At 43.8% G+C, this 17,034-nt stretch overlaps 1 protein-coding gene across 1 annotated transcript; it reads left to right on the forward strand.

Annotated features, from left to right (window-relative positions):
- The first annotated feature begins 707 nt into the window (after nucleotides 1–707).
- Nucleotides 708–17,034, forward strand: LOC143110411 (uncharacterized). The gene is made up of 23 exons (XM_076273301.1): nucleotides 708–909; nucleotides 1,275–1,349; nucleotides 1,506–1,626; nucleotides 1,751–1,853; nucleotides 2,689–2,811; nucleotides 2,908–3,024; nucleotides 4,383–4,543; nucleotides 4,771–4,917; nucleotides 5,293–5,395; nucleotides 5,777–5,905; nucleotides 6,018–6,203; nucleotides 6,591–6,859; nucleotides 7,252–8,304; nucleotides 8,659–8,767; nucleotides 8,942–9,049; nucleotides 9,331–11,082; nucleotides 11,248–11,370; nucleotides 11,574–11,702; nucleotides 12,120–12,312; nucleotides 14,051–14,175; nucleotides 14,368–14,558; nucleotides 15,018–15,151; nucleotides 15,304–17,034. Exons 1-23 carry the CDS (start codon nucleotides 891–893, stop codon nucleotides 15,534–15,536), a joined length of 5,703 nt encoding a protein of 1,900 aa, XP_076129416.1. The 5' UTR covers nucleotides 708–890; the 3' UTR covers nucleotides 15,537–17,034.

The raw sequence follows: 17,034 nt of genomic DNA on the forward strand, positions 1-17,034 counted from the left end.
TTCCTTGCTGCAGACATTGTAGAGGACTTTATTTTAATCAACACTTTATTTTAACATCATCAGGCCGTTTTTTTCAAAGTAAATGTTCCAATCAATGATCTAGGCAGCACATTTTCTTCTCTCTCCTTCATTTTACAGTCTAATGGTTACTGACTAGAACGGCTCGGGGTCAAAGGTCATACGGAATCGATTAATCTGCGCTATTTTTTTTAATCAATTATTTTTTTCTCAAATTAATTAATCCAAATTAATCAGTTATTTTGACAGCCCTAGTAATTAGCTTTCCACATAACTGTCAAAGCGAGTTTTACATCATTATTAGGCCTACTCGGTGTACAAATGGAAGATATAGACCATTTGGTCAAATTTAATTTGGTGTAGGCTATGGCTATGCTGCTTCACCAGAGAGACTGAAATTGTGACTCGTTTAGTCTGATAGCCATGGTCCATTTGGTTTTGAGAAATCAATGTATTTTCGTGTGGCAGTTAATGAATAAGATCTTTCTGAATTAAACTTTGGCTATAACACCTAGACGTCTCAGGTTACTTACAACTTGACGGAGAAAAAGTCTTGCTCACGCATCATGTGAACATAGCCTACATCCCGCCCCTTCTGTTTGTGAAGTTATAAATTTGCCTCTCCGCCCTGACTCAATGGGATCGCTCAGCTGTGTGATTCTCATCGGAATGGGCGCAACATGGCGGAAACTAGGGGACTAGCAAGCAGTGTCCCGAGTCTTGCGCTAACCGCTTTCTTGCTTTGCGAATAATATAGGCAAGGAAAAACGTAGCCATAGTTTCTGATATGCCTGGTCATATCAATCCCGTGGATCACGACGCTCATATTACATTTCAAGCGTAGATGAGACGCAGCGAGAAAGCCCCTTGACATGAGTAATCCTGCAACAGGTAAGAAACGGAGGCAAGTGCATCATGTTTGTAGCGCGTCCTGGATGTGTTGGGAGATGGATAGTTTGTTTGCTCTGACCCGGCCAGTTTTTTACGTTTTTCCTAATATGTGTTATCTTTAAGTAACATGGTGAACCGTTTGTCCCCCTAAATATTTTAGAGGTCCGTTCTTGAAGTGCATCATCACATTTTGGGTCACGGAAGAGTCAATTCAATTGTGGGTTTTGTTCTTGAAGTCGTCAAAAATTCAAGTTGGAATGAGGGGAGAGGAAGGGGTGGGGGTAGCGTAGCTGAGGTATTTTCCATTTTGCCAAGTTTTTTTTATTTTTTTAAGGGAGCTTTTTTCCATTTTAAATATTTTTCAGCGATCCAGAGGTCCTCCTCCTCGATACCACTGCCTGCGGATCATGTGTTGAACTCGGGAGCAGTGATCTTTCCCGGTAAAATTGTTACTTTGTTTTCAGCACAAGGCTACATTTTAATATCCTCTGTCTGTAGGCCTGCTGTGTCCATCTTCTACCTCTTCTCTTTTTAAGTGAATTAGTATATCCTAATTTTACTGAAACGCATAATGCTTTGGCCATTTCTTTTAACAGGTGCATTCGACCAGCAAGGATGCCCCCTGGTTGTGTTCCCAACAGAGGCTCAAAACAAGCTCTCAGATCTCACCAAGGAAGACCTTAATGGCTTCATAAGCTACTTTCTACGTTTGCATAAGTATGTACTTCAAGCCTACAAACAGTGAGGCCTCCGCTCACATGGCAGCTTGATGGCTGACCTACATGTAGCTTCACCCTGAAATTAATTTGATGCGGCTCTAACTGTATTATTCCTTCAACAGCGAAAGCCAAGAGAAGGAGAGCTTGGTCTCTGTTGTTGTTGACTTAAGGCAAGCTACACTCCCCACCACAAGATGTATTGCTGAAAGTTTACAGCTGCTAGAGGTAGGCCTAACTGTTTATTATCAGTGCTTGTGGCAGCTTCAGTCATTTCAGGCAGAATGTGTCCTACCACAGTTTGTCTTTGCCTGCGGGTTTTGTGTCTAAATGTTATTCTGAGTCTACTTGCATCTACTTGAACATACTATCTAGTCAGGATTGTGGTGTTTGCATGATCTGCAAGCCATGGAGTATTTTCAGCCAACCTAAGATCAGTGCCATCGATTAGTGAGGACCATAATCTTTGTATGACTAACACTTGTGTTTTGTGGATAATTGAAGCCTTCCCCCAAGGCAGGGAAAAGAATAAAGAGAAAAGTGATGTATTGATGTCTGACACAGGCTTCTGCACTGAAGTTTTCTCAGGCGTCTTAAAAGGCCAAGGCTTGCCTTGTAGACACGGCTTTCTTTTGCCTTGCATACAGTCTCCTCTATTCTTGCTGCTCTTAATCCAATTATATAACTTAGTTTTCCAGTTTCAAAGGGTTTCTCTTGTTTAGTGTTTGTTTCTTGAGGCTAGAATGTAAAGTGCGTCACTTCCTGTTTTATGTGCACCAAAGTTATTGAAATCATCCCTTACAAAAATCATAAGAGTTGTTGAGAAGTCTGATAGGGGATCAGTCACATGCACCGAGCTGATCACATGCTTGTAGTTATCTAATAATAGAAGTTGGACTGTGTTATCTACAGTAAACTTTTTCTTTTAAATGTCATATTGGCATTAAGATTCTGACATTCGTTGTGTGTTTTCTGTGTGGGGAATAGTAAAAAAAAAAGAAGTGAATTCTCTGCTTTGTGCCTGGGAAATCAATTTTGTTGATTCACCCTTCCCTCTGATTAGCTTCACAAGAGGACAATTCACACCTTGTATGTTGTCCAACCAAAAAAGAAAGACGTCCTCAAGCTGTTGCTGAAAGTCCTTGTACCAGGCAATTCAAAGCGATACATTTCTGCGCCTTTCAAGGTACAGTGAGAAGACTGCATGTTTTGTACATTGTTTCCAAATTTTTAAAACATAATTGTTAAGAGGCCATTGTTTTTTTTTTTTTTGGTCCAACAGCGGATTTTCATCAAAGAAGTCTTTGAACTTTATAACTACATTGACCGAAGCCAGTTAACTCCATCTTTAGGAGGATACCTTATCTACAGTCACGGGAGCTGGGTGACCTTTATTAAGGTAATTCTTTATAATTACTCCTTGAGATAGGTTACCGGTATATCATGATCAATGTCTCCCAGCCCATTGTTACCCCCTTCCCCCATTTAAAACCATGTTTGGGCATTTTTCTTTGTGTGTGTGCCTCTGAAGTTCTGTACTTGTATGTCTGAGGGCATGCTTGGCCATGACAGCAAGTGTGTGGGATGTTCTCTCTCTCTCTCTCAGAGCACATGCACAGCCTAGATGAGGGAGATCATGAGTGGTGGTCTCATGATCCATCATAACCTTGTTAATAGGCTTAACGCATGGCAGCATTGTCCGTTTCTATTTAATAACAGAGTGATTGGATGTCACGTAGCAGCTGTCCCCTTTTAAAATGCATGGTAGTCTTGGTCTATGTGATGGAAGTGATTTGTCTGTGTGTGGTTCTTTTGAGGATTATCAGTTGAATCTAATGGAGATGACAAGCCTGTAGTGATTTTTTTATTTCATTTTTTTCAAATGAGTCATCTGACGAGGCATTTGTTCCTTCCTCCAAGCTGTAATGAGCAGCTATGATGTAGTCAAAGGGTATTGTTGGTTACCTTGGAGAAACTTGCGCAATTGCGCAACCTAGTCACCTGACCTCATTAGCAAATGAATACCCCCCATGCACACACGTACACACCATTCGGTTATCTTCAGCTGCGCTTTTGAAACAGCAGTGTTTACAGCAGATATTTTCCTAACGCCTTTGGCTTGATGAACAACATGCAGTTGGCTGATGTTGACCGATGTTTTTGTTTTATTTGTTGTATGCAGAATGTGTATGTAGTAGTGGGTGCATTTTAGTCCAAGGATTATTGATGCAGCTGAACATGCCGTTCTCGAAGTGGCCCTGTTGTGCGACCGTTTAAATTATGTAGTATAAGATTTTTCTTTTTTATATAGTTGCTCATCCTAGAACATGTGAAATCACTAAAGATGGAAGAGGTGTGCATTTTATTCCCTTTTAATTATTACATTCACCATTGTAACCATAGCATGTATTTGCCTGACTGTTACTCTACAATTTCTTTCTTATGATGCTTTTCTAACTTTGTACCCCTTTTTGAAGTGGATTGTTTTGAAGGAATGTGTTTAGTTTATTTAGCGTATTTTTTAGTATTAAATTCATACTCATATTTCACAAGTCTGTCCCTGAATTTTGTCAGATTCTTTTACAAGTCTGTCCCTGAATGAATTCTGTCCTCATATTAATCATTTGCAAGTGTGTCCCTCGTTTTTAAAGCTGGCAGAAGTGGATGGAGATGGTTAAAGCTTAGTGTTGCCTTGAGTGCCCTCTATAATAGGGGAATATACAAAAACATGTGTCTTTTTCTTTTTCTGTCACACAGGAGATTGATGTCTTCGTCAAGGAGTTCTTGTTGGTGGTTCAGAAATTACCTTCATGCATAGCAACCCTACAGACCATCTCTCAGCAGCCGGTACCATCAGGATTGGATGAACTAAATGAGTTTTGTTCAGTTAATGAAGCCAGATTTCAGCAGCTGCGGCGGTAATTATTCAGATATTTTTTATTTGTTTTTCTTGGTTAAGGGATGAACAAACAGAAGTGAAGGCTGTGAAATTCAGTATGCCATGTCCCTGTGATGTTCATTTGTGTGTGTGTGTATGTTTCTTTGTGTCCAGGCTCTGTACCTCTTTGTGTCCTAATAGTCAACAATATTGCCTTGGAAGTGTTTTTTAATGCAATGATTTCTCCTGTTTCTCTTACTATGCCAGTGACCTTGGCTTAGATGAGCTACTGAGGCATTGCGAATGTGTGGTGGAGAAACTGCGTTACCCTGAGAATGACCCATGCTATCAGGCGATGGCTGGAACTGCCATCTTTACACACACAGCATATGACATGCTACTCAATTACAGCAGGTAAGCAGGCCATTGTTTGTGCATTGCTGACTTGTTCATTCTTTTCCACTGAGTATTACTCATGAAGGAAATTATAGCTGCCCTCCCTACTGGTACAACCTGTTTTTATTAGCCTTGTTTTGGATTTTGGATTCTGCTTTTCTGGTTGAGACGGAATGAACAGGCCCATGATCATACCTGAATGGTTACAGACTGGTCAAACATGTCTTTACACCATTAAACTCTGCTGTGAGGGATGAAATTCAGCAATAAATAAAGGACCTCACCTCTGGCAATTGGAGGACTATTGAAATGGACTTGACAAATAATATAAATGTGTCGATGAATGAGCAGTGATTCTTAAGATTTACCATTTACTCTGCTTCTGACTGCTAGAATAACCGCTGCTGTGGAGAAGGTGGAGTTGCTTTGGCAACAGGCTTTTTCCAAGGCCCACCTCCAGCTGAGAGTGCTCCAGCTACAGAGAGAAGCGCAACAGGTAAGACAAAGGGCTGAAAGAAGCCGGCTTGGCCTGTAGTTATTTTTAGTGTCTTTTGTTGTCAGTTTTAAATGCAAAAAAATTACGTCAGTTGTCAGTTTTAAATGCAAAAAAATTACGCTATGTTTATTTTATTGTTTTTAAAGTTTTAAATGCAAAAAAATTACGCTATGTTTATTTTATTGTTTTTAAATTTTCAGAATAGATATACTTTTTGCCAAGTTATCTCTATATGTGGCGTCTTGAACTACTTTTGTAGTTTGGTTTATTTATATAATGAAATATTTCAGCAATGGCTGAGCTGTAACATCTGCACCTATACTGGAGGAGTTCCTCTGTCAGTTTTAGTGCCTGGTGTTAATTTCCACGTGCTACTCTTAGATAACGGAACAGATGGGGGCCTTGCGAAAAGAGAAACTTCAGCCATACCGAATTGAAATTGCCAAAGATGCCAGCTGGGCAGACTCACTGAAGCTGGATTTTGAAACGTGTATATACACTCCTGCCATGGTGAGTTTGACACAGAAGTCCAGGAAGACTTAGGAACATCCAGTAGAGCTTGTTTTATGAAGATGCCCAGCTTTTTCCATTCAGTAATTTGCAGCAATCATTCTTTGCTCAGGCTTTAGTCCGTCGTGCTGAAGGCGTAATCCACACGCTGCCAGAGATGCTGGCCCATGGGGAGGTGCTGGTGAGGGAGCCGTGGGTGGATGAACTGGAGATCCTGAAGGAGCGATTTTACTCCACAGTGCAACTCCCCTACCAAACACTCCGACTGGTCTCTGACTTCTACCACTACTATGATAAGGTAAAAGTTGTCTTAAAGGAACATGCCAACATTTTAGGGAAATTGGCCTATTCAGTCACCCCAGAGTTAGGTATAGCAGTGTTTCCCACAGAATTGAATTCTATTTGTGGTGGTAGGTTTGCAGAATTAACTCAAAATGCAACAGTTTTTTTTAACAAATTAGTGCAGCGCGGTTATGATTCTAACCAGATTTAAGCACAATTTAGTACAACCAGGAAAATCATTGTGTGGTGGTCAATGTTGATATTGTGGTGGGCCGCCACAAATAAATCAATGTATGGGATACACTGTATAGGTTGTCTATTTAGTGAATATGGGTGAATGTTTGTGTGTCATTATTCAAACTTGCTGAATAAGCTCAAGTTTGTTTTTTGTGTTTTTCAACAGGCCAAGTCCTGGTACGATCTTGTCCTCAGTGAGAACTTCCTTCAGGACTTTCTGTGGGGTGGGAACTGTGAGGGCTTCTCTTCACTACGCCGTACTCGTACTCATGAGCCTGTTGGTGGGGTGCCGGTGTGGAGACGAGCGGTCTATGAGTTTCTCAGGAAGAACCCCTCCCCAGAAATGGCAGAGTTGGTTCAGCTAGCACATCTGGCTAATGTTATTCCTGTAACAACATTACAGCAATGTTGGGAAGGGAAGCAGCTGTCACATCGGTATGTTTTTGTTTGTTTTTTGTTATTAGGCTTTTGGAAAGGTTTTAGTGCTGGATTATTTTTTTTTTGAGCAGATGGTTATGGAAAATTACTTTTTTGGTGGTTGACACTTTCCGACAGCCACTTTGTTTAGACCAAGATCACATGAGATATTTAAGAAAACATTGATTGCTAGTCGTTTCTGAAAAAAGCATTTGAAGGGTGATTCTGCCTCACAAATGTAATTTTCATTTAAATGAAGTAAAAGTAGCAGCAGCAGTAGTAGGAAAGCAAACTAATCCATGCTACACAGAAGTTGAAAAGCTGATCTGAATTGAGATTGACATTCCAGAGAATTAATGAAGTGGTAAACCTTGTCCCCTCTCCCTTCCTATTTCCATCCCTAATTGCAGATGTATGACCTTGAGGAAACTGCTGTCGTCCCCTGGAGCAGTGCCACTGAATGACCTTCAGTTAGCCTTGCAGTGGCAGTATGAGTTTCTCAGAGAGAGCCAGAACCAGAACACTCCAGTCACAGACCAGACTGACAACAAAGGGTCTGATAAGATTTTGAGACTTGACAGCCCAGGTGGAGCATGCAGTTTGTCCCCCGAACCAGCCTTCATATCCGGCTTGCCGTCAGAGCCGACACCAACCAATACTGGAACTTTAGACCGGCTAAATAAATGGGAGTCCGAGAAAGAAGTGGTGCACCACCAGTCTTCACTGCTCCCACCAAACACAGGTGCTGTCTGTGCCTCTGTGTCTGGCAAGCCCCCTTCTCTGAGTTCCTTTGACTCGGGCTTTGACGGAGCTGGAAGCAGCCACTTGGAGACAGGGCAGGGGAGAGAGGTACTGGATGGTTTGCTGAGATTGCCTGGTGCCCCAGACTTGAGACTGAAGCCCCCACAACCCCAGATCCACGAGGAGAACATCTCCAGTGTTTCTGATTCTGAGGATCCCCACAATGAGTTTGTTGTGGCAGGCAGCCCAACAGCCGCAAGCATTCAGATCATTCCCAAGATCACTCTGGACTCGCTGAATTTTGAGATTAAGGTGAAGCGATCTGCCACTCCGCCTAAAAACCCATGGCTTAGTCTGCCAGTGGAGGATCTGGAGAACTCCTACACAGTCACAATCACACCCAACCGGCACTCGCGTCTCGGGGACCCGAGAAGCCCCAACGGTTCTGAACGGTCTCTTCACAGCGACACTTCCAGCAGGTCACGAGACCAGCCTACACAAACAGAGGTTCTGACCAGCGGACGGCGGCCCACTGATGCGGCGTCCAGGAAGCACTCTGTGCAGGACAGTTTTGACTCGTCGGAGTTGAGCCCAGTCCGAGGCGTCCTCTCAAGCACCATCACGGAACCCAGCGATCAGCCAAGCTTTACAACTGAGGGCATCCCCACGCTGATGTGGGACTCCTATGATTTTCATCACCTCAGACAGGAGCACTGTGATGGGTAATGGAAACACTAAAGACATTTGCATATAGTCTGTTTAAAATTAATGACATTGACTGTGTCCGAAATGCAGAAAATACTGCTTTCTAAGATGGCATTCAGTGGCATCGAGACATCTGCGAATGAAATATTTCAATAAAATTCTGCCTAATAAGACTGCTTTGTTTTGCCAAATTTTGAAGGCAGCGCAGATGTATCCTTCATGCTGCCTTCAACGTCCAAAATTCTATTTAAATGATTGTGACCTACACATTATTGCTACTTAACCTAACTAACAAACTTAGCCAGTCTTGGTTTGTGGCCATACATATAGTCCTTGAATGCTATGAAAACATAATCTTGTACTATTTGCAGCTCATCAAACTCCCTGTCTGAAGACTCCCTGAATGACTGGGCTTTAAGGGAGCAGGAAGGATTACAAGAAGTAGAAGAGATCCTCGACCGTGCTGCAGGAATATTAGAGGTTGTGTGTTCTTCCTTTTTAGTATTTCTCAGATTGGACATAAAGGGTTGTAAATGTCATTTAGTATTCAAATAGTGGCGTTTTACCAAATGTCAGGCTTTATATCCACCCTAGTTATCAAACTGTGGACCAGTTGTTTTAGTTGATATTGACATTTTGCGGTGTTTGGAACAGGAGGAAGAGAATGTTTTGGCACAGGAGGAAGTGTTGGATGTTCTAGTGAAGACTGAGGGTTCACACAAACAGTGGGCATTGTGGGACAGTGAAGAGCAGTTCAGTGTGGTAGGTCATGCGTGACGAGATGGCTTAAATCTATCAAAAATCACTCATTAAGGAGCGTAACATAGACAATTGGGCCTCTGTTCCTACCATGTGTGTTTGTTTATGGGTTTACCCCAGTTTTAATTTGCAAGGGACCTCTTTACCTCACAGTATGGGTCTGCCAATAATCTTTTTTTATGGGGAACAAAATGACCTGAATTATACTTAGAAACTATACTTGTTATGGATTAATCAAGTTCCTTTCCTATTTGTATCCCAATATGAACATTCTCTCTTCCCAGATGTCATCTTGTGAATTGGCAGAATCTGGGGTCATTGGTTTGGATAATGACCTCGCTGCTTTGCCCTTTGAACAAGATCAGTCACCGCATGGATCAGAAAGTGAAATGAGGGCGCTCCCCTTGCAGTTAGATGACGGCCAGAGGCTGATTGATTCTGACCTGGAAGGTGCCGAGAGTAGTCGGAACGTTCTCCACCAAGAACTTCAGGGTCTCCAGGACCTTGAGGAGCGCATTTTGGAGGAGCACATAAAGATCCATGAGCTAAGGAGGCATGAAAAGGAAGTTGTAGTGCTCCAAGCGGAAAACCCAGAAGATGGTGTTCAGGCACATAGATCCAGCACGGACAGAGAAAGGTTCCTGAAAGAGCTGGAGAAGGAGAGAAGGGAAGTTGAGAGAATGGAGCAAAGTCTTCACAGGGAAATGGAAAAGGACAAACACAAGGTGAAGAAACGTCTCAGCAGGACCAGGCGAGTGGTGACGTGCTCAGTCATGGAGAGAGCCTCTAAACAGGACAACTTGGATGATGTGCTCTGTGAAAAAACGAAATCGAACTCCAATGGCCCTAATCTGGAGAAACTGACAGGACCTGTTGTGGTGGTGGATGGTTTGAATTCCAAGGAGTCACTGATCTCTGCCCAGAGCCATCCACAGAACAGTTTTCCAAATGACCCTCTGGAGGCACGTGAGAATAGAGCGGATGCAGTGGAAGTGGACGAGACTAAGCTCTCTGAAGGAAATATTGTTGACTCTTCCAACTGTTTTGAGCATGCTGATGGAAGTGCACCTGAATCTCTTGCAGATGTACCTGGAGGAGAGCCACATCTGGAAGGGGACAGTAGTGGAGAGTCTGTGAAAGGACATGATTCTAAACTTAGTGATTTCACTGTAGTAGAAGATTCTGAATTTAGGGATTCCACAGTAGAAGGGAAAGATTCTGGACTTAGTGATTTCACAGTAGTAGGTGAAGATTCTGAATTTAGGGATTCCACAGCAGTAGGAAAATATTCTGAACTTGGGGATTCAAGAGAAAATGTTGTAGATGAGGTAGAGGGAGGCGAGTCCGAGGTTTTTTTGGTTCCCGATTCACCACCTGATCTTGGTGCGTTTGAGCCTTGTGTTCCAACAGAAAGGGCTCCTGTGCCAAAACCAAGAAAAACATTGTGTGTTACTAGTTCAGATCTCAGTAAATCTGAAGAGCAAATCAATGCGAACACCTATGAGGAAGACCCAAGCTCTCTTCCCTCAGAACCAACATTAACCACAACCCCTCCACAGCCAAAAGCACGAACCTGCCAGCTGTCTACCAACCATCTGATTCATCCAGATGTAATGAAACACAGCAGTAACAACAATAACAACAACCCCACCAGTGAGGATCAAATAACCAAATCATGTAGCAACACTGAATCATCCTACAGAGAAGTGCAAGTTAATCCTTTAAATGCACTTGTGTTGGATCTGGAAGGCCATTCCACTGAACATATAGAGGATGTGGGCAATGTCCCTGAGCCTAGTTCTGAACATATAGAGGATGTGGGCAATGTCCCTGAGCCTAGTTCTGAACATATAGAGGATGTGGGCAATGTCCCTGAGCCCAGTTCTCAACATATAGAGGATGCGAAGCCCTCATGTGATCTGGTAGATGTCCCAAATGATGATAGAGGTTCTAATGGCTTCCAGAGCTACAGTCTTTCTGTATGTCCCATCAGCTCATCTCCTGTCGGTCAACTGATCGACATACACGCAATAGAGGTATGTGTGTGTGTGTGTGTGTGAAAGAGGGCTCAATTTTGCTCTATTATTTTGCTCCATCTTTGACATTATCCTTTCACACAAACCCATACCAAACCAGACACCAATTAAACTTGCCTTGTTTGCACAATCTGAAAGTATGTTATTTGCTCATCCATCTGGCAGATGTCTCTTTTTAAAACTCCAATAGTCCTGGACACTGGATCTGGTTTGATGAAAGCTGGCTTTGCGGACCAGAGTCTGCCTACCACCATATTTCCAACAGTCATTGGAGTCCCCAAGTATGAGGTGACCAAATTGATTACAGTACATGTTATACTGACCTTCTTAACAGTGTGAAGCGTTCAACAAGCACTGCCCAGTATGTGGGCAAATATTTGGTTCAAATCCAACACTATGGTCTTATCTGATGAAGTGAAGGCCATGAAAGTGCTGAATATTTTTGTATGTATGAAGTGTTTTGATCTACATGATGGTTCCCTTGTCCACAGGAGGTCATGAATGGTCATTTTGAGAGGGAAACCTACATCGGCCATGACGCCCAACACATGAGGGGAGTCTTGGCGCTAAGGTATCCCATGAAGAATGGCATTATCCGCAACTGGGATGATATGGAAATGGTGGGTATTGTTTCCATTGTCTATCTGCTTTGATCTTTGTGTCCCTTTTGTAACCTGAATAAATAGGGAGAGAAATTGGCAAGCCCGTTTATACTGATTTTGTTTGATTTTTTATTTTTTTTTGAATTTGCTTTTGTTTCAAATAAATTCACAACACAGTAAAGGCATATATTGGTCTACATTGTCTATATTTGTGATTACAGGAAGTCCTTGATCTCACCACTGGTGCCATTCTTTAATATCTGAGTGACACTGTGTGCCATTAGTGTATGGTTCTCGGTCTTAATCTCTGCGCACGTAATCAGTTTAATCCACATTACTCCATCGACTGCAGCAATCGCCCTTTATGCATTTTGTAACATGCAGTGCGGTAGATTCGCTGTGCCAGTGACGTTGAGGTGGTTTGTTCTCGAGCAGATCTGGAGCCACACATTCCAGCAGCTGGGTGTGGAGCCTGAGGACCATCCAGTGATGCTGACGGAAGCGCCACTGAACCCTAAAGAGAACAGACAGCGGATGGTGGAGCTCATGTTCGAGGCCTTCGGCGTTCCGCTCTCCTATGTGGCCATGCAGGCAGTGCTGGCGCTGTATGCCGCTGGACGCACCACAGGTGAGCACAGCCAGGTGACCACCAGGAGAGGCCAGGTGCAGAATGGCAGTCCTGTCTAGTCTAGTATCGCCAAGACCAACATCTGGGTTGCTTTTAAATCATTTGCATGTATTCATTTAGCAGACACTTTTATCCAAAGCCACTTAAATATGTCAAGGGTCATTCTCCACAGCCCTACTGCATGCTAGCCCAGCTCCTTAGCCGCTACGCTACCACCGCCCCGGTACCAGCCCTACTGCATGTACCAGCCCTACTGCATACTAGCCCAGCTCTTTAGCCGCTGCGCTGCCACCGCCCCGGTACCAGCCCTACTGCATGCTAGCCCAGCTCCTTAGCCGCTATGCTACCCCCGCCCCGGTACCAGCCCTACTGCATGCTAGCCCAGCTCCTTAGCCGCTACGCTACCACCGCCCCGGTACCAGCCCTACTGCATGTACCAGCCCTACTGCATGCTAGCCCAGCTCCTTAGCCGCTGCGCTGCCACCGCCCCGGTACCAGCCCTACTGCATGCTAGCCCAGCTCCTTAGCCGCTATGCTACCCCCGCCCCGGTACCAGCCCTACTGCATGCTAGCCCAGCTCCTTAGCCGCTACGCTACCACCGCCCCGGTACCAGCCCTACTACATGTACCAGCCCTACTGCATGCTAGCCCAGCTCCTTAGCCGCTATGCTACCCCCGCCCCGGTACCAGCCCTACTGCATGCTAGCCCAGCTCCTTAGCCGCTACGCTACCACCGCCCCGGTACCAGCCCTACTACATGTACCAGCCCTACTGCATGCTAGCCCAGCTCCTTAGCCGCTATGCTACCCCCGCCCCGGTACCAGCCCTACTGCATGCTAGCCCAGCTCCTTAGCCGCTACGCTACCACTGCCCTGGTACCAGCCCTACTGCATGCTAGCCCAGTTCCTTAGCCGCTACGCTACCACCGCCCCGGTACCAGCCCTACTGCATGCTAGCTAGCCCAGCTCCTTAGCCGCTACGCTACCACCGCCCCGGTACCAGCCCTACTGCATGCTAGCTAGCCCAGCTCCTTAGCCGCTACGCTACCACCGCCCCGGTACCAGCCCTACTGCATGCTAGCCCAGCTCCTTAGCCGCTGCGCTACCCCCGCCCCGGTACCAGCCCTACTGCATGCTAGCTAGCCCAGCTCCTTAGCCGCTACGCTACCACCGCCCCGGTACCAGCCCTACTGCATGCTAGCCCAGCTCCTTAGCCGCTGCACTACCCCCGCCCCGGTACCAGCCCTACTGCATGCTAGCTAGCCCAGCTCCTTAGCCGCTACGCTACCACCGCCCCGGTACCAGCCCTACTGCATGCTAGCCCAGCTCCTTAGCCGCTACGCTACCACCGCCCCGGTACCAGCCCTACTGCATGCTAGCCCAGCTCCTTAGCCGCTGCGCTACCCCCGCCCCGGTACCAGCCCTACTGCATTGATTAATTGATTGATTAATTACCCATTATGTGGATACTGTTTTTTTAGAATTGATTTAGATTAAGTGTTATTTAGAATTTGTATTTTGTATTATAATTTTGTATTTGAGTATATTCTTTATCTTCTACTGTCCTTATTGCTTAGTTGTGTGCTTATTTATATTATATACTTTTAATTACTTTTCTGCTGTTAGTGAGTGTGTGTGTGTGTGTGTGTGTGTGTGTGTGTGTTGTGTGTATGCTACTGAGACCTGGAATTTCCCCTGGGGATCAATAAAGTCTCTCTTTCTCTTTGTATTTCCTGCAGGGGTGGTGTTCGACTCTGGGGACGGGGTGAGCCACAGTGTGCCGGTGTTTGAGGGCTACTGCCTTCCTCATGCTGTTCAGCGCTTTACGCTGGCTGGCATGGATGTCACACTGCACCTTAAGAAGGTAGAGGGGGCGCCTGCTAGGAGAAGGATTATCAGCACGTGGATTAGAACCATTTAATCTCATTTTTACCGTAGCTCATTTAATGGTCCCAATTGAAATGAATGTGAAGCACTATGCATACTTTATATGTAATTGTATTTTCAGATTGCGCGTTTGTGTGTGTGTGTGTGTGTGCGCGTGTGTGTGTGCCAGTTGTTGCAGGAGCAGGGTGTATCCATGTGCACATCTGCAGAGCAGGAGATTGTGCGGGACATGAAGGAGAGGCACTGTTGCGTCTCTCTAAACTATTCGGCAGAACTGGCACACGGAGGTGCCTCTAGCTCTCCGGCATATTATACTCTGCCAGACGGCCAGGTTGTGTGCCTGACCACAGAGAGATTCAGGTAGAGTTCTCCGACACCATCATGTCCATGTCGTTCGGTTCAACTGTGACCTTTTGAATTGTGTAGTGCAAATGGACAGTAACTAATTAGTGCAATGATGTAGCTCCATGCTGATTCTGTACAATATGTTCTTGTATTCACCTTGAAATAAGCTGTGCAGTTATGATCATCTGAATGAAGCTGTGCATTATGCTAGTTGGGACTATGATTGGTGGTGGGAAAAGTTTAAAGACTGTAGGTAGATGCCAATGGAATGGAGCCATTTCTGAGGTCATGACTTGCCGAATAAATGTGTTTCCAGAGCTGATTAATGTGGTCTTTGACTTTCAACAAAACTAGAAGTTCTTCAGGTCTTTTTTGTCTTTCCAAAAGTAGGCTTATGGAGGTTTAGTAGTAATTAAGCACAGATTTTGTAAGTCTGTTTGTGTAAATAGCATTAAAGTTTTTCTTTTGTTGCAGAGCTCCGGAGATCCTTTTCAAGCCTGAGTTAATTGGGCGTGACCAGTATGGGATGCATGAAAGTATCTTTAAGTCCATAATCCATTCTGATATTGACCTACGAAGGAGCTTTGTGGGAAACATTGTTCTGTCAGGTACTTGACTACATTTTGTTTTGAGTTTTCCTTTGAAATCCAGAAGTGCTTTGCTATATTTAAAAGTAAATGTTTTTACATTTTTTGCCAAGAGGTCAAACTGCAGCTATAATCTTTCCCTGCGTCCTCCTTCCTTCTATGTTCTTGGAAAGGTGGCAATACCCTGCTGGCAGGCCTACCTGAACGACTTCAGGACGAGCTCAAGAACATGGTGCCGCCTGACCTGGCTGAGTGTGTGCGGGTGACGAGCCCGAAGGACCGGGACTTCTCAGTGTGGAGCGGAGGGGCAGTGCTCGCTAACCTACCTGCTTTCAGCTCGGCCTGGATCAGCCAGGATGAGTACGAGGAGTTTGGCCCCCAGATCGTCTTCAGGAAATGCTTCTGAACTGACCTCCTGTCCCGCACTCCCGTCAGGCTGGGGCCTCAAAGTGCTCACGCTGTCCTCTGGAACCAGTGCAATATTAAAAAAGAAATGTGCCCTGCAGGTGCCAAGTTCCAGTCCTCTGATCAGTTGCTGGTATGTATGAAATGCGTGTGTGTGTGTGTGTGTGTGTGTGCGCGTGTTCGTGTAAGTGTGATATTGTAAAAAAGAAATATCACACAAAGCATAAACAGTCGCAACCCTGTGGATTGTTGGACTATGACTTCCTTGAATTCCTTCATTAGATTTTTCTTACTTTGGGAGGTTCTACAGAATGGACTATCATGAAATCAGCCAATGATCTAAAGGAACTACAGGGTAAAGTCAACTATGTTTTTAACAGTTTTATTGTTTTTTTAATTTATAACAAGCCATTTTATTTTATACCTGCACTTGAATAGCATGTTCACAATGAACATTAAATATACAAGTACAGACACATCACAAAAACAAGTCTCAAAATATGTGTGTGGTTGTGTCAATCCAGTTTGTTTTAATCCATGTTTTAATTAATTATTCTTTAAAGTTTTACATATATATGGAAGGATTAAAATATATATATAGTAAGATAATAAGCTACAAGTATTACCTTTTCAGTGTTAACTTGGTTAAAGGTCTGTTGGTCTTTCTTTTGTAGTATTTTTCCCCTTTTTATTTGTTGGCCTTGTAATGAAGTTTAATATTTCGTACGTTGGATATTTGTAAATTCTCCACCATTTCCATACTATATGGTTGACCTGAGGGATATTAAATTTGTGTTGTTTGTTGTACATTTGGCTTAGGGTCATGGTTGGTTTGTGTGCCTAATTCTTGATTTTCTTTAAATTATATGGACATTTTCCCGCTTTCAATATATATTTATACACACACATCATTATGGTTTGTCTTAATCACATGATTTGAGTGCTTTATTTGTCTTTTGAAAAGTTTTTTTACAGTTTGAATTTGTTGAATGCAAGTTTCTATATTCAGTTCTCAAACCCAAGCTATATGTATGATCATCATTTGCATTAGTTTAACAATCCCTCAGAGTGGGCCTCCTGTATAACTTGTTTGCCTGAAGCGTATTTGCACCAGCCCCGTCTCCAACTTAAACAGCCCCCCTTTGTTCTACTAACACTAGATTGTGATGAGCACACTTAACTTAACTTAACCATATCATTATTTCCTTCATGTTTACAAGTAAGGGTTTGGGGCTGCTTTGCTTGCATATAGAAGGGTTTAAATGTGATGTAACCTGGGTAATGGTGTATAAGCTATTTAGCAACACTTAAATTCCTGTGTACAAGGGCCAATTGTTTGTGTACCTGTTGCAATCAAATTGTTGGTTTGATGCAAATGTTTTTTTTTTTTTGTGTGTGAACTTAACCCCTTTCCAATCAGACTTTCCCCTCTTTACTGGACACCAAGTTATGTATGTCATGTTTTGACATTTTTACAATAAATAATTCTCATACCTGAA

The sequence above is a fragment of the Alosa pseudoharengus genome, unplaced genomic scaffold (assembly GCF_046254945.1).
Source record: "Alosa pseudoharengus isolate Yale_2024_CS ecotype anadromous, Long Island Sound unplaced genomic scaffold, YU_APseudo_1.1 YU_APseudo_1.1_scf_7, whole genome shotgun sequence".
Lineage (NCBI taxonomy): Eukaryota > Metazoa > Chordata > Actinopteri > Clupeiformes > Clupeidae > Alosa > Alosa pseudoharengus.

Coding starts and splice junctions, on each gene's coding strand:
- LOC143110411 (XM_076273301.1), top strand. Junction 2,812..2,907: donor ACATTTCTGCGCCTTTCAAG/GTACAGTGAGAA, acceptor TTGGTCCAACAG/CGGATTTTCATCAAAGAAGT. Junction 6,204..6,590: donor TCTACCACTACTATGATAAG/GTAAAAGTTGTC, acceptor GTTTTTCAACAG/GCCAAGTCCTGGTACGATCT.